The sequence below is a fragment of the Rhinolophus ferrumequinum genome, chromosome 9, assembly GCF_004115265.2.
Source record: "Rhinolophus ferrumequinum isolate MPI-CBG mRhiFer1 chromosome 9, mRhiFer1_v1.p, whole genome shotgun sequence".
Classification (NCBI taxonomy): Eukaryota; Metazoa; Chordata; class Mammalia; order Chiroptera; family Rhinolophidae; genus Rhinolophus; species Rhinolophus ferrumequinum.
This window is the reverse complement of record NC_046292.1, coordinates 69,551,723-69,576,426: the sequence shown is the minus strand read 5'-3', so window position 1 is coordinate 69,576,426 and position 24,704 is coordinate 69,551,723. Positions and strand designations below refer to the sequence as shown.

At 37.0% G+C, this 24,704-nt stretch overlaps 4 protein-coding genes across 6 annotated transcripts in view; 1 reads left to right on the top strand and 3 right to left on the bottom strand.

Moving 5' to 3' along the window:
- The window catches only part of BTBD8 (BTB domain containing 8), an 81,503-nt gene extending 75,188 nt beyond the window's left edge, over positions 1-6,315 (bottom strand). For all 3 annotated transcript variants that reach the window (XM_033115450.1, XM_033115451.1, XM_033115452.1), the window contains exons 1-2: positions 5,973-6,315; positions 295-492 (exon numbers count right to left, since the gene is read on the bottom strand). In XM_033115450.1, coding sequence (XP_032971341.1) covers positions 295-492; positions 5,973-6,121 — 347 coding nt within the window. In that variant the 5' untranslated portion in view covers positions 6,122-6,315. The remainder of the gene's footprint in view (positions 1-294; positions 493-5,972) is intronic.
- Positions 6,316-10,197: 3,882 nt separating this feature from the next.
- On the bottom strand, positions 10,198-11,774 carry LOC117027104 (lysophosphatidylcholine acyltransferase 2B-like). Its single transcript, XM_033114503.1, is given in 2 exon segments — positions 10,198-10,376; positions 10,379-11,774. Coding segments are annotated over 2 exon segments (1,575 nt in total).
- Positions 11,775-15,147: 3,373 nt separating this feature from the next.
- Positions 15,148-15,456, top strand: LOC117027701 (10 kDa heat shock protein, mitochondrial-like). Its single transcript, XM_033115741.1, has one exon. It carries the CDS (start codon positions 15,148-15,150, stop codon positions 15,454-15,456), a length of 309 nt encoding a protein of 102 aa, XP_032971632.1.
- A 517-nt stretch (positions 15,457-15,973) lies between these two features.
- EPHX4 (epoxide hydrolase 4) overlaps positions 15,974-24,704 on the bottom strand; it is a 31,007-nt gene continuing 22,276 nt past the window's right edge. The window contains exon 7 of the mRNA XM_033114953.1: positions 15,974-16,484. Coding sequence (XP_032970844.1) covers positions 16,253-16,484 — 232 coding nt within the window. The 3' untranslated portion in view covers positions 15,974-16,252. The remainder of the gene's footprint in view (positions 16,485-24,704) is intronic.

Sequence of the window (24,704 nt, the reverse complement as noted above, 5' to 3'; positions counted from 1 at the left end):
ACTCTAGCATAGAATAACACATTCAAATTACCAGAGAGCACACTTCATTTCTTCTCTCTCAGGATCAGTCTCAAGTTAGCACTTGGCTTCTCCAATACTAGACCTCTAATACTCCAATACTAATACTTAGCCTGTACTAATACTAATTACTAAGATAATTTGGAATTTAAATGAATGGATTTTTCTTAGAAGGTTATAAATCAGATATGAAAATAAATGAAATAAAAAACATACACACGTTTAAAAATAATTATATATTAGATTTAACTATAAAAGATTTTAAAAAGCACTTACTGTAAAAATGTTCTAAATTCTGAAGCTTCAAAGTTCTCCACAGCAACAGGCTCATGGTTTATTAAATTATTTGATGTCTGTCCAACAGTATGAAAATAGAAGCCAGGAACCCTTGCTAAAAGGACCGCTCTGTGTGCTTTGAATAAAGTACAACCTACAGAGAAAGTAATATCTGTATGGATTTCTTCCCTTAGAAGCCTGTCAGGAATAAAAAGGAACCATAGTTTAGTGATGCTCAGAAATATACAATGCACCCATTTTTATAAAATAAGTTTTTAAAATAACACATAAACTAAAAAAATACAGAGATAACATAAAATAAATAAAAGTTAATATAAAAATGAGTTTGTTCTCAGTTCATCCTAAAGAACACTGTTTAATATTGGCTTAGAATCTAAAAGTTACAGAGAAAACAAAAGTAATTTCACTAGAAGAGTAAGACTACTTTTTCAAAAAATACCTTTTTTCAATTCCTTCTAATAATAATAAAATTTATCTTCTGCTATTTGTTGATTTTCTATTTTAGACTTATTTTGAAAAAAGAACACAAATATGGTTGCTGACTATTACGAAGAATCCATTTTTTTAAATCTTACTAAAATTGAAGCAAAAAAAGTAAACAGTTAACAACAGCAGCAAACCAGATATAACAATAGACAATACAGATTAGAAACTGGTGCACTTTGTTCTGACTATTGTTAAATACCAACTCTGAAATGCAGCCTTGGCTGTCAAGAATGTGACATTTAAGCCCTTTTCATTTCCCCCCCCACAAATAGAACTAACCATGTTCTAATCTACTATTAAAATGATGGACTCATGGGAGAAACCCACTCAAAACCCTTTACTAATGTACAGACATAGTACATAAGCCCACTGATTACATGTACCGTAAAGTGATGGAAGAACAAAAATCAGCATCATAACAGAAACCATATAATATAAACTTTTATCTCTGTGGTAACTGTATATTTTTACTCTCTAAATACTACATAACACTTCATATTACTAAAACATTATCATCAGCAAGGTATGTATTCTCAGAGGGCTTCTGTATTGCAGGATATAATTGGCAATCACACCAGTTCACTACAGGAGGTACAAGCAATGGATAAAGATATCCATTACAGTGAAAGCTTAGAGCGTTGCCATCGACACTCACACTCCCCTAAGACCAAGTTAATGGCTCCTTCCTCTGATCCCTTCACACTCAGTATACATACCTCTGTTGCAGCCCTTCTGTCACGGCACCATTATTTTTATGTGTCTTTCTCCCTACTAGACAATGAACTCCCCAAAGGCAAAAACTGTGTATCTTCAGTATATAGCAAGAACTCAAGAGCTGCTTGTTAAATTTTACTGTATTTTATCCTAAACAAAATCAATGCTTTAGAGCACAGAGCTTTGAGAACCTTGGAAACAATAACCAAACAGACGCCTTTTAGTCAATATTTTCATCAGTAAGTTACTTTCATTAAGTGATTTTTAAAGTTATGTAAATATGTATTGATCTCTCAAACATTAATAAAACCTCGAATTGTACAAATTTGTGCCTCCCTCCCACCTACCTTCTCCCCATATCCCACTCCTTCCCAAGTAAGGAAGGAAGCATTGCAGCTGGTAGCCATACAGCCTTCACTAGGGAATCTGCCTTGTTCATAATAGATGCTCACGAGTATTTGTTAAATGAAAAAAAAGTTAATGTGTTTAAAAAATTGTTAATGTGAAAACATAGTGCTTTTTATTTTATAAAACCACTTGTATCCATTACAAGTAACAAAATATCTGACTCCGACCTCTTAAACATTGAGAGGGTTATTAGCTCATCTAATAGTAAGGTCTAGAGGAAGGATAGGTTGGAGCAAAGGCTCAGCCACGTAAAGGCCCACCTTCTTTCCATCTCATTTCCCTGCCCACCACTGTATTAACTTATCTAAAGCATTTTTGACTGCTGATTAAACCCAGTTATCACTAAAAATTTACTGAACATGTACTATGTACTAAGCATTGCGGACATAAAGATGACTAAATCATAGTAGCTGCCCTTGAGGAGTGTATAGACTAGCAGGGAGGCTAGGCCTGAAAATTAGAGTGTGATAGATCAACAGCACAAATAAGTAAAAATTTTTCAGAGACCAACATAAGAGAAAACCTTATAGAGGACAATAAAAACCAAATGGTATTTTAAAGATTGAATAAGAGTTGGTAAGGGAAGCAAAGCAAGGTAGAAAGGAGTTTCTGGCTCTATGTTCATTACAAAGATATGCGTGGAGTGTGGAGCTACAAATAGGTCAGCAGAGAGTACTGAGATGAGAAGTGGCAGATGAAGCTGTAGGAATAAAGACGAATAAGAAGCAAAGAGCTTAAGTCTTATTTTACAGTTCAAGAGGAATCACCAAATGGTTTAAAACACAGGCAAATTTATTTTTTCAAAATACTACCTGTTAGTTGTGTAGAAGAAGAATTAAGGGAAAATGAGAATGAAGATGAGAAAAGTACTGTACAGCACAGATGAATGATGTAAGGGGCTTAGGCCAGGAGAGGCTCAATGGTGACAGAGAATAGGGACGGAATTAAAATATATTAGGTAATAAAACTGGCAGTACTTGGTGACTGGATGTAGAAGGTGAAGAGAAAGAAATAACCTAGGATCTCTCTCATCTGTGGTTTAGACAACTGGGTGCTGGTGATGTCACCAACCTTTTAAAATCTCTATCTGCTATTCAAATTTCCCTCCTAAACTCCAGACATATTTCCCGTTGTTTCCTTGATACGGCTTCCTGAACATTCACCATACTCCTCCCTTTCAAATGTCCTAAGATTTGGCGCCACCTTCCATGTTTCCCTTTCCCTGTTGCTCCACATGTAATTGGTCGCCAAGCCCATCAATTGCACACATGAATCCTTTTCACCTTTTCCAATCTCCTAGCTGGTTTCCTTGTTTCCAATTACTCTTTCCTTAATTCAAGACCTAAATATGTGAATCCTCTACTTAAAAAACACCAATGGTTCTCCACTGCCTCCAGAATATATTCCAAACTCTTCACTGAAAAAAGATGGCCTTCGTGATCTAGTCTTACTTTACCTACTCATCCTCATCTACTGTCACTTTGATTGCCTGCCATACCCACAATCCCCTCCCAAATAAAGTTACCAAAAATTCATTTATTTATATATGGCCCTGCTTTGTACCACCTGACCCTATGCCCTTAACTACATCGAAATGGACAATAGACTGAGCCAAGGTTAGCTTATCAGCCAATGTGGTGGTTAAACAAGTGAACTCTAGCACAGATGTCCTACAGTAAACAGGGACCAACTGATCGCACTCTAAGAATTGCAAAGCAAATCCAAGGTAGAGTAACAAAAACAAATGTGTAATAAGAGAATCAATGATGAAGGAACAAAGTTTCTGAAAAATCAGTTTGCATAACTACTGTAGAGAAGGCAGACTGACTGGAGTCATAGTCTGGTCGTGTGACCTTGGGCAAGTCATTTTAAAGTTTCTGGAGCCAGACTGCCAAGGTTCTTATTCTGATTCCACCCTTTCGCTAATGCTCAGTTTCCTTATCTGTTAAATGGGAATAATAGCAAGACTTACCTCACAGGGGAGTAAACAAACCATTACATGTCACCCCAGTGTCTAGGTAATAGTAGGATGGCAATAAGTATTAGGTATTTTTACTACAATTGTCCATTTCTCAATGAGGTCTTAGTGTACAATTGCTGTCATATCTCCAGCAAGTTTCTAATTGTACATCAGATCTGGCATTTTGACTGCTGAAACTGTTTCCTGTTTTTGTTCACTTCTCCATATATCCTACTACCTCAAATAACCCAGACGTGTCTCTGTTCCTTGCTGTTTGGAAGAATCTAAAACAACTTGCTTTCCCAAACGAATATCAAGCTCTTTTAAATCTCTGTGCCTTTATAAAAGCCATTCCCCTTGTTTAGATACCCTGACTTCTCTCTTCCTAATCTCTATCTAATCAATTTTTAATCAACCCCCCAAGAGGTAACTCAAATGTCACCCTATAAAGCCTTCTCCAACTTATCTGGGTCCCCATCACTTTGGTTTGGCTATTATCTCTCACTAGAGCATAAGCACCAACACCAAAGCCATGTCTTATTAATCTTTGATTCTTCAGGACCTAGTACAGAGTTAGGTACATGGTAGGTGCTAGCTACTTCATTAATACTTGTATAATAAATCAATGATATTGCTGTGCTGGAAGAAGATTAATTTAGCATAGCATTTAAAGTGGTTGAGTGAAGTCTTTTTGTAGTTTAAAAAACACTACCCCTATTTTTCTTTACTTGTAATAAGAACTTGGGAGTTCAGAGTCCTATCCTTAATTGCTGCTAGGATGCAATTATAAATTAATTAAATTGTTCACCTGCTATATTTTGAACCTCATTTTCTTTATATAAGAAAATAGATGTGTTATCTTCCTGAAATTCATGACACTTTAATGCTCACAATACAGCCAGAAGAATAAAGCCACTGAAGAGGAGTACCTCACCTCATCCCTAGATATTCACCCTAGAAACAGGACAACTTCAGTCTTTTTTCCATCTTTTACAGCAATTCCCCACTGGTGGAGACAAAGGAGCATCTCTAGTAGACAGCCCAAATTAAAAGGAAATATTTTTACTTTATAAAGTGCAGTTCATAGCTGCTGCCTTGTCAGTGTGAGCGACAGAAAACCTCTTTTAAATGTAGAAAGCTGCAGCACTGTTAGTTATTAGTAGTAACTATATATACTCTAGTTCCGTAGTTCTTCAAGTGGGACCCAGGCCAGCAGTGTCAGCATCACTTCAGACCTTGCTAGAAATGCGAAAATCTCAGGTCCCATCCCAGATCAACTGAATCAGAACTCTGGCTGGGACCCAGTAAATCTAAGTTTTAACAAGCCCTCCAGGTGATTCTGCTGCACACTAAAGTTCAAGAATCAATGTTTTGGTGGAAATGGAAATCAGCTAGGGAATATTGGTAAGCTTAATTTTCTTTATACACAGAGGAAATATCAGATGGATTTTCTATAACCTGGGTTAAGCTTCACAACCCTCCATTTGCTTGGGTCTTTGTGGGAGCTGGGAGTTACTGGGAGCTGTAGTGTGTTCTAGGTGGAGAGGGGAAGCCAGGTTGCAACCAACAAGTATTCCTATGTAAGCATTTTTTGCTAAACTGTTTAAAGGGAGCTCAGAAGAGACCTCCACGGCTCCAGCAGTTTGTTCTCTTTTTCTCATTCCAAATAAATATTCATTTTCCCCCTGCCTAACTGTATCCTTTTTCTTAAAATTGTTTAAGCTTATAAAAAATTGTGTACGTTTCAGGACCGTGAAACCTGGAAGCACCCCAACCTCAGATATAGTCTTCAAAGAACTAAGCTTGCCCGTGTTATTCTGGCATAAACTGGTGCTGGACTATTAATTTTGGTTATTAATAACTATTAATTTTGGTTTTCTTTTTGAACCTGGTACGTGGTCTCCAAGGTGCTCGTGACTGGTTTACGGATTGGGAACCCCCGTCGTGAGGAGACCGGTGAACGTCCCTCAGTAGCCCGAGGCGAGGAGAACAGGATGGGGAGGAATCGAGACACCCAGAAGGAGCCACAGCTTCTGCAGCTGTGGGCGCCTGAAGAACTGAAGCAGCCAGAGTTCCCGCCTCCTCCTACCTGAGCAGATCCTGGCTGAGCTGCTCCGACACCATCGCCTTCAGCCGGCGCCGCTCACACAGCCCCTTCCTTTGCAACCCCTTACTGCAAACTCCAGGGGATCCCAGAAGTACCACGGGGGCCGTGCTACCCTCCCCACAACGGGCCATGTCCCACGAAGGTACGGCGGCGCTCCGCAGGCCCAGTACTCGGTCTCACTCCCCGCGTCTGGAAGAAAGGGGCGTTCCCGACCGAGCACTCGGCCCCTATCCGAGTCCTCCCCCTAAGGGAAAAGGTTGACGCCTCCAGTCAGTTTCTAAACGGTCCCTTACTTGCAGCTGGACCGCCGTCCCGGGAAACCCCGGAGGCCGAGGCCGCGCTGGCACGTGATCCAAGGAGGCTGTGCGCAGGCGTTGTAGTTCTGTTTACCTCTGCCGGCCTTACTCCGCCCCGCCTTGCGCAGGGGTCCACCGGTCCCCGGGGTCAAGCAATTCCTACTGCTCTGTATACCTGTTAACCTTTCTTTGCTTTCTGGTTGGTGCTAACCCTTCGTTTTATAGCTGTTTTAGAGAGCACAGTTTAAATCAACCTGTGCAGCCTTTCTACACTGTCTTCCTGGGATGTCAGTGCTTTTTTTTTCCCCCTGGAAAAGACAGGTTCATAAGACCTTTCCTGCAGCGAGTTGCTCTCCCTGACTCACCTGCTTTGGGCAAGAAAATTTGGGTGGCCCGATGGCTCAGTTGGTTAGAGCAGGAGCTCTGAACAATAGGGTTGCAGGTTCTGTTCCCACATGGTCCAGTGAGCTGCGCTCTCCACAACTAGATTGAAGGACAACTTGGAGCTGATAGGTCCTGGAGAAACACAGTGTTCCCCAATATTCCCCAATAAAAAAATTCAAAAAATAATATTAAACAAAAAAAGTTATCAAATCGCCTTTTAAAAAAAGGGAAAAGAAAACTTGGGAGTGTGAAAGAGTGGGGGAGAACTTCATAAAATCGTTCAGAGTCAGAACTCTTGAGTCCCCTGCAAAGCATGTACACAGCCTTTAGAGTTGTGCATGTAACTGCTCTTGGACTTCAGTTGAGAAATGCCAGGTTATATTACCGCACTTTACATATAAAGACAAAATTTATGACGAGGAAGAGAGAGAGGAGACAAAGTTGTAGGGGCAGAGCCTTTGAGCAGAGAAGTGGGTGGATTGATGAGTTACAGAATTTTGAATATTTTGGCCTGAACAAAGTATCTGGAGTGGACTCATTTAAAAAGTCTTTTAGGGCTTTTTTTGTTTTGATTTTTTGTTTGTTTAATACTTCCTCCAAAGGAAGAAGGCACAATCATACTGCTTCATTCAGGTAATGAACAAATACTAATTGCTTGGAAAATATATGGACATTGTATCATAAGATTGGCCAAAAAGTAGTCATTTCTCCAAATAATGCCCTTCTCAGTTATTCAAACACCTTAATTCTGAAAAATGTAACTAGATAATTGATTCTTAATTATTCCTGTAGAAAAGAGAGTATCAGAAATAATATAATAGTTAATATTTATTGGGTGTTAGGCGAGAAAATTGCTCTACCTGCTTTATATGAACTCAATTCTCACAACTACCATTTAAGCAGGTACTGCTATTATGAGCCCAATTTACAGATCAGTATGTACATTTAAATGATAAAAATGTAAAAAAAAAACACAGGAAGTGGAAATATAAAAAATCAGGAAAGTAGTTTAATTTTAGGAGGAAGAAGGAGATTGCAATTATGATTAAGGTATAGAGGGGCTTGTGGGGTGACTGGAAAAGATTTATTTATTTATTTTCGCCCTTTTCTTCTGGCCCCGCTCCCACTCCGGTTCAAGCCATTGTTTCTCGGTCTAGTTGTGTAGGACACAGCTCTCTGGCCCATGCCCGTATTGTGAGCCTTGTGTTCCCCTGGCTGCTCCTGGTAGGAGTTGGCAGTGCACTGCATCCTAGCTCCAGGGAGAGCTGTTGTTCAGAATCTTAGCTGTAGAGGGCGCAGCTCGCTGGCCCAGGTGGGAATCCAGCCGCTCCAACCACCTGAGCCACTGGGCCAGCCCCAAATCTTATGTCTTGAACTGTTAGTTACAAGAGTGTTCATCTTAAAAATATATATATTTATTTAATATATATTATTTATTTATAATAATTGTTAGCTACAGATTTGTTTCATGTGGTTTTATCTGTATTTGTTTTACAATAAAAAGATTTTTTAAGTGTTATGTATTAAAGGGTTTAAATAAAACTACATTAAACACAGGAAGTTAAAAGGTAGGGTAAAATAATGACCCTGATTTTTTGTATAGCTCATTATCTAATTAGAAACAGTTTTAAAGTTAAGCACATTTTTGAGTAATAGAACCATTGTTTGAATAAAGATATACCTTGATCGCTATTTTTAAGTGAAAATTCTCTATTTACATGACTACATTCCAGTACATCTTAAAAATCACTGTATTTTAATTACATATGTAGGCATTATTATCATGGGAATATCAAGCTGGGTGGGTGCTACAGACTAAATATTTGTGATTCCCCAAAATTCATATGTGGAAACCTAATCCCCCATGTGATAGAATTTGGATATGGTGCCTTTGGGAGGTGACCAGGTCATGAGGGTGGAGCCCTCATGAATTGGATTAGTGCTCTTATGAATGACTGGAGAGGGCTCCCTTGCCCCTTTTACCAGGTGAAGACACAGAAAAAAGCCACCTATGCACCAGGAAGCAGGCTCTCACCAGATACTAAATCTGCCAGTGCATTGATCTTGAACTTCCCGGCCTTCAGAACAGTGAGAAATAAATGTTGGTTGTTTAAACCACCCAGTCATGGTATTTTTGTTGTAGCAGCCCAGACAGACTAAGATAGTGGGGATTATGAAATATCACTTATCCATCTCCTTTTCTCAAGTGAGGACTACATGCAAATGATCTCAAAACAATATTTGATTTTTTTCTTTCCCTTTCGTTAAGCTTTCCCCATCTGTTCACCTTTCTCCCATTCATGTCTTCTTTCTACTCAAAATACCAGGAAACTAATGAAGTTTAAGCTTTAGGGGCCCCACTTGCATAAGTCCATTCCAAGTCCCTGCTAGGGTTCCTAGAAATGTGTCTACTTGGGTACGTTTTTGTGAAGTTTGCAAAAGTAAGAGATTTTGACCACAAATGATCAAGACTTTCTATCCTCTGAGTCAAATGTCTCCTCATATCTGGTGACACTGAGGGGCTGCAGGCATTTTTGGGATTTAGCCACAATGAAACTAAGTTGGTGATACACTAATTTCGGTTAGCAAGGCATATTTTATTGGTTCACAATCACTTCCACATTTTGATAAGTTGTTGCTCCATGTCCTGTTGTAGAAATGGCTTCTAGGAATATTGCACTGATTCATCCCACATGGTGTCATGAAGGGATAGAGCCCAAGGACACAGCACTATGTGAAGATGTCTTACAGCGATGTGTGCTGGAAGTATGTGGGTAGTGAGAGAGGTACACAACAGTGAGTAGAGGCTTCAGTTGGTGCCTAGTCAGAACGAAAAGAATATTCTCAGTAATGCAGAACACGCAATTATGGACATAAATTTTCCCTTTTTGAGAACCATACAAAATAGAATTTTCCAAAATTCCTGTGTTTATAACCTGTGTTTGTGATATTAGCTTTCCAGAAATTGTAATCTATTGTGATTTCTCATTCTAAATAATCGATCTCATACCTAAAAATAATAATAATAAAGGCCAACCATAACATTTATTACTGTTTCAATGCTATTCCCAACACTATATCTTCCTCTTGTTATTTTTATTTTGTCTTGTAAAATAAGAACATTTGATCTATTTTTAGAGAAGCATTTATCCAGCAAATCCTTTTTAGAGAGATTAAAAATGATTATTTATTGACAGTGGAGCTCTTAATGAGATATTTTCTCTGCAAAAATGAGGGAGAGGTGATGGGCTATAATGTTTTTCTGGCCTTACTTTAGCAAAATGAAGGCTAACTAGAACCATGCTGGATGAACAAGGTTTATGACTAGATCTTTTATTCTTCTACTGTTAAGTTATATTCAAACAAATATATTATCTTAAGAAAGAAAAAAGTAGGTAGTATAAAATCTAATTGAAATATATATTCTTCAAGTACATTTTAAATATCGTAATTAAGTGCCCAGGCCACTTAGAGTAAAAACTATTGTGTTTTTCCTCAAAGAATACATTTTATTTCAATCATAGTTTCTACCTGGAAGGTGCTTTCACCATTTTCAGGGCTGACTTTAACATTTGAATACAGAGATTAAAACTATTCTTGTGTAATGCATATATATAGGCTACCTGGAGATCTAAGTATGAATTAAATAACTTGGCATATTCTGGATGCTTCAAGGCAAATTTCTTAAAGTTCTCATATGAAATGATCTTGAGTTCTGTCCATATATTTCCTGAAAGACTCTGGAAACATCAAGATCTGGGACTCCGAAAGCTGCCTGAAGTATCGCAGCCAACTCTTGTTCTGTTATGAAACCATCCTCATCAAGATCAAAAAGCTTAAACGACATTTGCAGAATCTTTTCAGTGTTGGCAGGATTACATAAAACAGTCAGAACTATCACATACTCTCTGAAGTCTATGCTGCCATCATTCTTCCTGTCAAAAAGGGCAAAAAGTTGTCTCAGGGTCTCTGAAATTGGGAGTTTTAAATAATTTGCAAATTCTTCAATTCCTATCTTCCCTCCTTTTGAAGCAAATTCATCCAAACGCTGGTGAAGGTTATCCCAATCTAACTTCAATTTCTGGCTAATTTTTGTAAATTCCACCAAACCAGTTTCCATGGGTAGTTGAAGGTTACCTGCAGTAATCATCAATCTTCCATCTGCGTAAGTGTGGTCTGTCACAGGCACCCCCAGAGCATTTGCCATGTTGATCCTCACTGTATTGGCAAAAAGAATGGGGTCTTTTTTTTCTTGATCGTTTGGGATGTAAACAGGCATAAACTCAATTTGTACCCTGGTGAAGAGTTGACTCAGGGTCAACATGCAGGCCGGGAAGCCTGTAAACCCCCGTCAGGTCCAGGTCACTGTGTCCAGGGTGTTTGGGTACCCGAGCAGCACTGGCTGCACAGGAACACCGGGAGAGAAGGCCCCTAGTTTAAAAGTGACCAGACACGTGCGATTGGTACACACTCCTTCTGGGAAAATCAGGATCTGTGGCCACTTCCTTTTGGATGTCACTCGCTTCAGGATTTCATTCCGGGTAGTCTTCCTGGAATCAGGGTCCTCTCGGGTCACGAGCACGGGCTGCGTTGACAGTAGGAATTTCCCAGCCACTGGGATCTGTGCGTTTTGACTTGCAGAGACCACCGAGGGTAACCCAGCCACAACACAGGCGATTGCGCCAAAGAAAGTGGAGTGCGGCGCCGTAACGAAAATGGGGGCCTCGTCGCGGGGTGCCTTTTTCCCTTTCACTTTAACCAGAAACCCTGCTGAAAAGAACGTCGCCTGAAACAAGAATTTGAGAGCGGGTTGCGCCAGTTTGCTTCTCCAACTCTTGGCGGGCTTGGTTGGGCGAGCAGAACGGCCTATGGTGCAAAGCACAGCCACCGGCCAGAGGAAGATGAAGAGGAAGGCGATGCAGGTCGCCCGCAACGGCACCAGCACAGTCCCCATGAGGATGATGTAGGCCCAGCGCCACGTGCTGATGTGCGTCTGCTGCACGAAGGGGTTGGCCACCGCTGGCGAATACAAGGACTTGCTCGTTCTCAGGCTGACGGCCGACTCACAGGCGTCCAGCTTCCAGTCCGAGGGTGGCTGAGACATGAGGCCGACTGTTGAAGCCTCAGGATGCGGATAGCTTGGATCAGGGGGCGGCCCCCAGAGCGCATCCTTTCCCCATATTCAAGTGCTCTTTCGTTCGCACATAATTAGAATTCTTACAGTCGATTGTGGGTTAATAGGAAATGATGCGTTACCTTTAAAATACAAAAACTTAAACATGGTAAATGATGTAACAGGAGAATGAGAGCCGTATCAACAGTACAATTTTTGTTGCTTTTTGTAAACACCTTCCTTTTGACGTATATGCTTAATAAATTATCTTCACATAACAATTTCTGACGTTTATATTAAGCATGTATTATATACCTACAAGGGATATATTAATTTAAGTAGATGAATATTAATTAGAACTTCTTAATTTAAATGTCATTAGTATTAATAGTATAGTGTACTTACTGTGAGATGCTTTGGCAGCTGGTAACTCAAATTCATTTTCTCTCCCTACAAATTGATTTCTACAGAGATAATATCTCTTTATGCTGAGAGGTTTAACTGATGGCACCCTGGGGCCTTTATATTTGTTACACTCTTCCACATCCATTGAAAGTTAGAATACATCCATTATCATAGGCCAGAATTAGCCATGGCATATTTGATTCATATTCTTAACAACAGTCCACATGAGCCAGTCAGCATTCCAAACTGACATAACTAACAACCACAAACTCTAAAATCACTTTGTCAGTAACAATTTTTCATTAAAATAATCCAAGCTTACTTTATTGCATCAACACACAGAGTCAGTGAAGTCCTGTCTCTTCCCTTTGTTGCTGCCCTTTGGAAGCAATCAAGAGGGAAGCATAATCAAAGTTGGCATGAACCAGCCTCTCCTCTATACCTTGTAGCATTTGCAACTCTGACAATGCCATATAGAGTATTCCTGTGTTTGCTGATTGCTAATTTAAAGTCCCTTTCTCAGGGTTAAACATCAAATTGAAGGTTTCTGAGAGATGTTTCTATTTATTGGAGCACACCAAGTTACCAATAAACAGGGAGGTCGGTGTGGATACCAGAGTCTGTTAAATAGAATGTGATCTAGAAATAGAACATATAATCCTAAAATTTATATGGGACCATAAAAGGCCCCGAATAGCAAAGGCAATCTTGAGAAATAAGAACAAAGTGGGAGGTATAACAATACCTGACTTCAAATTATACTACAAGGCTACAGTAATCAAAACAGCATGGTACTGGCATAAAAACAGACACATAGATCAATGGAACAGAATAGAGAGTCCAGAAATAAATCCACGCCTATATGGCCATTTAATCTACGACAATGGAAGCAAGAATGTACGATGGAGTAATGACAGTCTATTCAATAAATGGTGCTGGGAAACCTGGACAGACACATGCAAAAAAATGAAGTTGGACCACCTCCTTACACCATATACAAAAATAAATTCAAAATGGCTTAAAGACTTAAATGTAAGATCTGAAACCATAAAATACCTAGAAGAAAATATAGGAAGAAACTTCTCAGACATTACCCGGAGTAAGATTTTTACTGATATATACCCTCACTCGAGGGAACTAAGAGAAAAAATAAACATATGGGATTATATCAAACTAAAAAGTTTTTTCACAGCAAAGGAAACCATCAATAAAACAAGAAGGGATCCTACTGAATGGGAAAAGATATTTGCCAATGATATATCTGATAAGGGATTAATATCACAAATCTATGGAAAACTCACTCAACTCAACTCCAAAAAAAAAACACAAACGATCCAATTAAAAAATGGGCAGAGGACTTGAAGAGACATTTTTCTAAAAAGGACATACAGATGGCAAACAGACATATGAAGAAATGCTCAACCTCACTAACCATCAGAGAAATGCAAATAAAAACCACAATGAGATAGCATCTCACCCCAGTCAAAATGGCTATCATCAATAAATCAACAAACAGCAAGTGCTGGCGCGGATGTGGAGAAAAGGGAACGCTTGTGCACTGTTGGTGGGATTGCAGATTGGTGCAGCCGCTATGGAAAACAATATGGAGGTATCTCAAAAATCTGAAAATGGAACTACCTTATGATCCAGTAATTCCACTCCTAGGTATCTATCCGGAGAAATCCAAAACTTCAATTCAAAAATCTTTATGCACTCCTATGTTTATTGCAGCACTATACACAATAGCTAAGACATGGAAACAACCAAAATGCCCATCGGTAGATGACTGGATTAAGAAACTGTGGTACATTTATACAATGGAGTATTATGCAGCCATAAAGAAGAAAGAAATCTTACCATTTGCAACAACATGGATGGATCTAGAGAACATTATGTTAAGTGAAATAAGTCAGACAGAGAAAGATAAGTACCATATGATCTCACTTATTTGCGGATTCTAAAGAAAAGAATAAGTGAATGAACTAATCAGAAACAGTTTGGGAGACAATGAGGAAAAACTGAGGGTTGCTAGATGGGCGGGAGGGGTGGGGGGTGGGGGGGAGGGTGAGGGGATTGGAGGGCAATCGGTGACCATAGGATGGCCACGGGCTTGAATATTAATCTGGGGAACGTAATTTGGTGGTTACCAGAAGGTAAAGGGGTTGGGGGGTGGGGGATGAGGGTGAGAGGGATCAAATGTATGGTGATGGAAGGGGAGCTGACTCTGGGTGGTGAACACACAATGTGATTTATGGATGATGTGATACAGAATTGCACACCTGAAATCTATGTAATTTTACTAACAATTGTCACCCCAATAAATTAAAAATAAATTAAAAAAAAATAGAATGTGATCTAAGTGCAGAGATTATGGGCTTTCCAACAAGATGGATCTAGGTCAGATCCTGGTTCTAACACTTACACTTTGGTCATTTTCACATCTGTAAATTGGTGGTGCTCCCTACTTTGCACTGCTGTTATGAGGCACAAGTATAATGTGTATAAAAAATGGGGCTTTTATTAGTAAATACAAGTTACTAGGATACAATGACGAGAACTCTCAGGGACATTCTACTTTCTTCTGTCACTGTCAGAACCAGTGAAGGAAACATTCTTTTCACTAACTTTGTCTTACTTGGGAGCACAGTTGTAATCTCTAAGGAGCCATGATTTAGCAATGTTACCGGTTGTTTCCCTTGCCAAGGAAAGCAACCCAAGAGAATGAGTAGTCCCTTGTGCTGGTATCATTCTCTACTCTGTAACTCTTCCCACTCTTTTTTGTATCTTCATTACTCTTCTTGAACCCATGTTTGATTTAACTGCATTCTGTGTATGCTTCTTAAGGGAAAGTTCCATATTACCATGTCATCTTTCTTTTCTATTTCCCCCACAGTGTCTAGCAGTGTGGCAGATACGGCCGCGGCACGAGAGCAGAGTAGGAACTGCTGCTGCCGGAGTCATGACAGGACAGGTATTTAGTAAGTTTCTCCCCCTCTTTGACCGAGTATTAGTTGAAAGGAGTGTTGCAGAAACTGTAACCAAGGGAGGCATTATGCTTCCAGAAAAATCTCAAGGAAAAATATTGCAAGCAGCAGTAGTAGCTGTTGGATCCGGTTCTAAAGGAAAGGGCAGAGAGATTCAACCAGTTAGCGTGAAAGTTGGAGATAAAGTTCTTCTTTCAGAATATGGAGGCACCAAAGTAGTTATAGATGACAAGGATCATTTCTTATTTAGAGATGGTGACATTCTTGGAAAGTATGTAGACTGAAATAAATCACTACTGACGTGGCATCACGTGAAGCTGCCCGTTCCACCGAAGTTCTGAAATCTCATCATGTAAATAATTTCCATGTCTCTTTTGTAATGAACTAATGATATCCAAAGTAATGACATCTAGTGTCTCTTAAAATTTAGTTCCACTGTACTGCTATAAACATTTCCAAATAAAAATATACAAAAAAAAAAGATAAGTAACTGGCTTTAATAGATGTGCTTCTCTACTTTGCGATGTTTAATAAATATATATATGAGAATCTTCACATCATCTCTTGTTAATCTTCCCATTTAAGTAATATTTATGGCCTGTTTTAAGAATGCATATTCATCCAGTCATATTTGCCTTCAAAATAATAAATATACTATAAATCCAAGATATTTGATAATAGAATTTTTAATGGTTAAAAATAGTAAAAATAACTTTTGAACAATAAAATGAAAATTTATACCACTGCAGGCTTGCCTTTTAATATGGCTAATCTTTAATATACATATGTAAAAGGCACCATATGTTAACAGGGTAAGGAACACAAGAAATCAAAACTGAGCCACTTCACTTCTTTTTTGTACAGGTGTATACTTTTTAAGGCAGTGTAAAACACAACATAAGAAAATCAACATCATATTATAAGTTCACACATTCTCAGTACCATTTGTGAGGATATTTATTTATGACAAAGAATGTTAAAACAAATTTTTCCTAATGAAGCTTAAAGAAGTTGATGAACAATTTAAAAATATTATTTAGAGATTTTACTACAGATCCCCTCACAGAAGATATAGAAAAGTCAATCTTTTTTTTTTGTTTCTTCTTTTAGAAATGTCCATATCACTTTGTTCACTATGTCAGGTTGTTCTTGCTGAAGCCAATGACTGGCTTCTGACAAAATAGTTAGCCTGAAATAGTTTTTAACATAGATCTTTGTGACTTCAGCCATCTCAGCCTCCATGAATGCGTCTTTCTCTCCCCACAGTAGTAGTGTTGGCGTGGCCACCAGGTGATGTTTGAGAGGCAGGCAGCTATAAAAACAAAACACGTGGGCTTCAGACTCATTTTGAAAGATAAAAATAACATTTTTCCATAATGTTCTTTTAGGCCACACATTCTCAAAGTGGGCAGTATCACCACCAAAGGGGTGAAAATTGGTTCTTGGGAGAGTGAAAAAAATCTTACTCTTTATATATATAAACCTGGATATACATACAGTACATAAGCAGATATTAAAATTTCATGGGGTGAGGGGCAATTAGGGGAAAAAAATGTTTACAAAGGCTCCTTAGGGAGGTGATGAGGAAAAATTGTTAAGAAATACTACTTTAGGCAATCAATCTATACAATAAAAAATTTAAAAGGCTATTTAAGAAAGAACCCAATAAATATTTTAATTGGATGAGCTTAGCAAAATTTATAATGAAGGCTATAAATTAAATATGAAATTCATCACTATGAGGAATAATTTGCTTTAAAAGGATACCAGAATTTCTGAATGTTGTGATGAAGAGAGTTTAAACAGTGTTACTGTTTAAATATATTTTAAATTATTTGTGAGATAACCTCATGCATTTTGTGTGAAAATTGGAACTGGAAAGTCAGAAAATATATATGGACTGAGCTTTAATATTATGTGATAGTATATTTTTTTGCAAGAAGATTCTTTTTAAAACCAGATTTTATTGTATATTCTTTTAAATACAGACAAGTATAAAAAATAAAATCATGCATAATTCCATCATTAAAAGATAATCATTTGGTCATTTTCTATGCACATATTTGAAACTGTATAATACAGTAAATATACACAGTATACATATGCAAATTTCATATTAAATTATAACTTAAGAATGTTCTCATTTCATAAAGTTTTTCAAAAATAATTCTAAAAGATACTATTTTGTGGACTAATAACCCACAAATGACTATTCTCTTACAATTGAATATTTAGATCACAGCATCACTTAAAACATGCCCTTGTTGTAAGTAATGCTATAATGAGCATTTTGTGCCCAAATCTTTGTTGGCATTTCAGATAATTTCTTTGGGTAGAGACCTGAAAGTGGAGTCCCTGAGGTAAAGAGTATAAATATTTTTAAAGCTTTTGACACCATCCGCTACATTGTTTTTCAGGAAGGTGGGATATTTTGGTGATCATTTTTCAGTATATAGAAATATTGAGTCTTTATGTTGTACACCAGAAACTAATATAATGTTACATTTCCATTATACTTCAATAAAAATAAATAAATAATAAAGTAAAACTAAATATTTTAAGAAAGTGGGTTTTGTATGTTAAGCTGAAGAACTTATTGGGAAACACTTGATCAAATATTTCTAATGAAAAAACCATTAATCTTAGAAAGTATAGGAATAATTTGAAAGATCTACAAAATTGAAACAAGTAGTAACAATTATTGCTTTATACTGGTAATCATTTAAGCTATCAAAATGCATTTTAGCATACCTATTTCAAATTAGTCGGAATTTAACATGTTACTCCTCTAAATTCTGAGTAATTGGCTAATTTGTAAATATTAAAGCAGCAATTTCCAGAGTGTTCTATACTCCAACATTGCTTTTGTATGTGGAACTATTTCATTACTTTGATTAAAAAGATAATATAGAAAATACTAGCACCCACATACCCACCACTCAGCTCAGAAAATAAAACACTGAAAATATAATTACATCTTTGTGCTTCCCTTTCCTTGATAGAATTTCTTTTCCTCGCCTCACCCTAAGGCAGTGGTTGTCAGCGATCACCAGACTATCAGCATCAGCACCATCTGTGAACTTGTCAGAAATGCCAGTTCTTGGGCTCCGTCCCTGTCAGACTGAATCAGAAAATCTAGGGGTGGGGTCTAGCCTTCTGTGTTTTAACAAGCCCTCCAGCTGATTGATACACAAGCTAGAGTGAAGAACCACTGCCTTAGGAGTAATGACTAGGTTGAATCTAGTCATAAACTATACTTCTATGTGTTAGGATACCTCTACCCATTCCTCTGGTTTCCTTAAGAAGGGATTTTCCTTAAACCCTCCTGGATCTGTGTCCCACCCTGGCCTGGTGTGTGACAATTATTCATAGTTCTGGGCTAGGTGGGTATATCAAATAATATGTCCTGAGGGTATGAGATGTAAACTCTTCATCCTCTCCTCTACCTAGTTGGTGGGAGGTAGTGACCAGAGGGGCGGGGGAGGTCGAATTTGCTCTGCAAACTTTCCTACAGGTGAACTACTCTAAATTCTGCACTGGCAGTAGGGGGTTAGCAGAACCATTTCAGTTCTCAGATTAAGCCATAGCCTTTAACCTATCCCTTATCAGTAATGAAGGTGATATTTTGTTTTTCATCTGTTAACTCTTGTTTGATTTCTCAACTGGTTCAGAAATTGGGCAGGAAAAAAGGGAAGCTATTTGTCAGATTCCTGAAAATACAGTACATATATTTCTGTAGACAATATATAGAGGTGTTTTGCATTTTTGAAACTTTATTGCACATAGCTTTCCACAACTTGCTTTCATGCCTTACCATTATAGTTTTAAGATTTATCCATTGATGATATATGTAGTTCTACTTCACTCATTTTCACTCTTGTGTAGAATTCCATCATATGAATATACCATAATTAATCCATTCTCCTGTTAATGGACATTTTAAATTTTCCAATTATTGTGATAATTCAAATAATATCGAACTCATTCTTGTACATGTCCACTTGTGCACATGTGAAAGAGTTTCCTTAAGAGTTTCTCTTCCCAGAAACAGAATTGTTTCCTCAGAGAATATGCACATCTTCAGCCTATTCTCAAGTTGTTTTCCATACCGATTGTATGCTCCACAAACAGGATATAAGAATTCATTTTGCTCCACATCATTGCCAAAACTTGTTATCAAAAGTTTAATTTTTTACCAATCAAATGAGTATGAAATACGCTTCATTTACCTCATGTGGTAGAGACTGCCTCCCAACACTTCCTGCCTTCCACTACAGTGATAGAAAATCCAATTTTTAGATGGACAAAGGGCCACCCAGAATAAAGACTGACTCTATTTCCCAGGCTTCTTGCAGCAAAGTGAGGATACATGGTTTATGAGAAATAATGTGTGCAACTTCTCAGTAGTGTCCAGTACACCACTCCCCTCTACCTTCTCTTTCCCCACTTTCCACTGACTGAAATGCAGACGTGGTGGTAAACCATCCTGGACCACATAGACAAGGGCAATATCCTCGGGATGGCAGAATAACATGACAGAAAGTGCCTTGGTCTTTGACCAAAGAGTCACATAACAACTTTGATGATTTCATGGAGCCCAGCCACCCAGCAGCCTAGACTTTTACTTTGAGAGAAATAAACTATCTTTTTTCACATCACTGTTATTTTAGGTTTCTATCATAAGCAGTAAAACATATGTTTTATATCTGACTACTGAATACTAGTAAGGTTGGGCATCTTGCATGTTGTGGACCATTAGAATCCTCTTCTGTGAATTGCCTTTTATTATCCTTTACCCATTTTTCGACTGGACTACCTTTTTCTTATTGATTTGGAGGCATTCTTTACATACTCTAAATATTATTGATTCATGATTAATTGTGGTTTGCGAATAACTTCTTCCTACCCGAGGTTGCCTCATCATTTTATAATATCTTTTTATACATAGTTGTTTTTAAATTTTAATGTAGTTATGTTCATGTCTTTTTTTATAATTTGAGCTGTTGTGTTTTATTAATCTTTCCTACCTGAGGTCATAAACGTTTTCTTTTATATTATCTTCTAAACATTTTTAACTTTTCTTCATCACATTTAGGTTATTTATTTCCCCAAGGTTTACTTTTTGTTTGGTAAAACATAGGGATCAGGGCCGGCCAGGTGGCTCAGGCGGTTGGAGCTCCATGTTCCTAACTCCGAAGGCTGCCGGTTCGATTCCCACATGGGCCAGTGGGCTCTCAACCACAAGATTGCTGGTTCAATTCCTCATGTCTCACAAGGGATGGCGGGCAGCACCCCCTGCAACTAAGATTGAACATGTCACCTTGAGCTGAGCTGCCGCTGAGCTCCCAGATGGCTCAGTAGGTTAGAGCCGCGTCTTCTCAACCACAAGGTTGCCGGTTCGACTCCCACAAGGGATGGTGGGCTGACCCCCTGCAACTAGCAACGGCAATTGGACCAGGAACTGAGCTGCGCCCTCCACAACTAAGATTGAAAGGACAACAACTTGACTTGGAAAAAGTTCTGGAAGTACACACTGCTCCCCAATAAAGTCCTGTTCCCTTCCCCAATAAAATGTTTTAAAAAAAAAGATAGGGATCTAATTTCATTTTATTCTATATGGATATCCAATTGCTCCAACAAAATGTATTCAATCTTTCCACCATTGGTTTAAAATGCTCTTTCTCATACCAAGTTCCCATGCATGTGGTTCCATTTTTGGGCTTTCTTCTCTGTTTCATTAGTCAATTTATCTATCCAAGAGTCAACACCATGTTCTATTTATTTTATAGCTTCATTATAAGCCTTAGCATCTAATAGAGTTAGTTACTCTCCTATTCTTTTCTTTAAAATTATCTTAGAAATTCTCAGCCTTATGCTCTCCCACACAAATTTTAGAATCAGCTTTTCAAGTTTCATGAAAAACTTTCTTATGGTTTTGATTGAAATTGAATTAAATTTATAGATTAACTTGGGACAAATCAAGAACTTTATGATATTGAAGTTTCCATTCATGAATATGATAAACCAGGGCTGATTTTCAGTAGTTTACACCAGCAAATCTGTAGTAATTGTTAAAGTATTAAAATACTTCTCTACTGTTGAGTAAATAAATAGCCATTGCCCTAAGCCTGTATTTTTTACTGCTTCCAATAAATTTTGATATCCATAAAGATCATCTTTCATTAGAGTCATTACTACATACCTAATATTTTTTGTTGCTATGTAGGGGTATCTGGTTTAAAAATATGTTTTCTAACTGTTGTTGGTGTATAAGATCATAATTTTTGTATGTTGAACCTATGTGCATCAACTTTGTTGAACTATTTTTTTCTAATAATTTTCCTCTAGATTCCCTCTGTCCTTCTAGACATATAATGACATTATCTATGAATTATCATGGTTTTGTTTATTCCCTTTCCAGTAGTTACATTTTTTTCAGTTTTTGATCTTATCTATGTGCTGCTAAGACACTCAATACAGTGGTGAACAGAAGCAGTTATAGCAGCAAAGTTTCTCTTTAGTCTTTATTTTTAGAGGGAATGCTTTTAGTGTTTCATCACAAAGTATGAGGTTGCTATAGGTTTCTGGACACAGAAGTTTCCTTCTGCATTGTTGTCATATGAAACCATAATATGATTAACAGAAAAAGACTAACAACACAGAGGATGTCAAGTTTAATGGCAAAGGAAAAGGAAACTTACAAAGATGGTTTTATAAAGCAGGAGATAACATTATTCTCTCAAAATTAGGACTTTCCAGATCCCCCAAAGTTTCCCACGGAAATACAGCTATGGACTGTACCATAAAGTAAGTATTTTGCCCTTTTACTGGAAGGTTTTTTTTGTCCTCTTGGACCTGACTCCTAGAATATCTTTTTATGCACCTGCCAGATCTCCAGGTACAAATAAGCAGTGTAAAATACCTTCAATACCTTCCCCCCCCCCATTGGACAATTAAGTAAAACAAAACAGTCTATTTCCCGAAATGTCCCTTCAGAAGATTCAAACTTATCTGGCTTCTCTGAGGTCTACTCTATGCTTGAAATAAACAAATTTCTTTAATGGCTATGTCTATTCAGATTTTCCAATTATTCTTGAGTCAATTTTGAATGTTTGTTATGTTTTTCTTAAAACCTACCCATTTTGTCAAAGTTTTCAAATTTGTCAACCTTAATTTTACATTTTAATGTCTATTATGTTTCTAGTTATGTCTACCTTTGGCTTCCTAATATTGTTTATTTGTGCATCCTTTTCTTTTTGACCAATCTTGCCAAAAATCTCTATTAATAGTCTTCAAAGAATCTGCTTTTGTTTTTTTTTATTCTCTCTATTGTATCTTTGTTTTTAATTGTATTAATTTCTGCTTTTTACCTAACTTAAATTATTTTCCTTCTAATTTATTTTTATTTACATAGTTTTTCTAACTTCTTGAATTGGACTGTTAGCTCGCTAATTTTTAATCTTCTTTCTAATATAAATATGGAAAACTACATATATTTCTTCCTAAATACTATTTTAACCATGTTACACATTTTGATATTTTCACGTTTTCTAAGTTTTTACTAATTCAATTATGATTTTTTTAAAACCCATGAGTAATTTTGAAATGTTTTTCAAATTTCTGAATATATGGAGTTTTCTAAAAATTTGTTGTTGTTAATTTCTAACTGCATTGTGTTCAGAGAGCATAATCTATATGATATTAATTCTTTGTTATTTGTTAAGACTTACTATGTAGTCTAGTATTTAATCAATCTTTGTAAACATTCCTGTGTGTTTAAAAATATTGTGTATTTTCTAATTGTTAGGTGCAGGACTTTAGAATTGTTCATCAAATGAAAGATCTAATTAGGTTGTTCAAAGCTTCAATTTTTTTTTTTTTCTGTTTCATTGATCAACTTCTGAGAGGTGGATTAACATTTCCAATAATAATTGTAGATTTGTCATTTTTCCTTCTAAGTCTGTCAGTTTTTGCTTTATTATTTTGACGCTTTGTGATAAGTCTAGACTTATTCATCTTTTTGCAGGCTAGGTCCTATTGTTAGTCTGATTCCTAGTTCATTACATTTCCTTGGCTTCAAATTTTGAAAAATCCTTGGATGAGGTTATGGTCCTGGGAGCCTTTGGGTGATAAATGAGGGTGATTTTTCATGTCTGAGTATAACGTACTATACTTTATTTATAGTCATTATATATTGTAGAACTCGGTTTTTAATGACGTACTTGGCCTTGATTACCCTACATAAAGAATGGTCAGAGGGGAGGTCAGTTGAGCTTTCAGAAGGTCTGATGTGACTTCAGTCAGCTAGAATTAACTTACAACAATCTAGCCAAAAACGGTCTTTGCTTTTATATAAAATTGTGAGTCTTGACCTTCACAGACCTGTTTTTTTTTTTTTTTAATTTTTCCTCTCCATGCTCATTAACAGGATTCTAGAGATTACTCTTGGGAATGCAGTCCTCCTAATGAACAAATTGTTAGTAGAAGAACCTCAGCAAGATGAGAATAATTTCCCTCTTTCCTGATAGCTAATTAAAACATACTGTTTTGCATCACAAAGCTACCTCTGATAAAGGGATAAGCCGAGAACATTTTGAAATTACCATTCCTTGTCTCCTGTCCAAAATTTAGACTTGTATAAAAAATGTGTCATTCTCTCTATTTTCTCTTATATTAATTGTCTTTACAAGTGTTATTTGTAAAAAACAAACAACATAATATGGACTTCAGACAATGTTGTTATATCCTATAAAATGTAACTTGTAGCCTCTGCAATGTCTGTTTGCCTTTCTAATCATTGCCTTGCTTAATAATTACCTATAAATACCTTTTAAATTAACATATCTATTAACCAAAGATATATCTATATATCTAAACAGATACAGATATGTAAGTCTTATTGTTGCTAGTCAAAAAAAAAAAAAAGGTTTGGATTTACCTCTTCTCCCTTTATTCACATCATCTCATGATTCCCCTTGGATTCCATATTCAAAGAGTTTGAGAGATTTTGTTTTATTTAAAATAACACCCACTGTAACTTTTTTCCATACACTTTCAACCTTTTTATGTCCTTATGCCTTAATTGTGACTAAATCCAAAGTGATACTTTCTGTTTTTTAACTGGCAAGTTTAATATATTAATATTTATTGTGCATATTGATATATTGAATTTGTTTTTGTCATCTTATTTTGTGCTATATATTTACTCTGCTTTGCTTCCTTTTTCTCCTTTACTGCCTTTTTTAGAATCGATAGTTTTCTTGTCCTCCTGTACTAGTTTGAAAATAATACATTCTATTTCTATTATTTTATTTTACTAGAAAAAATTCTTAGCATATAAATAGTATTTATGTGAATGATTTCTAATTATCTATCTATCTATCTATCTATCTATCTATCTATCTATCTATCTATCCATCATTCTATCCTCCATGTCAAATATAACCGGTCATTTATATTTTCACTTCTTTATCTCTAAGTTACTTTCTAGGTAATTGTTTTCAGATCTATCTTCCAACTCATAGTTTCTCCT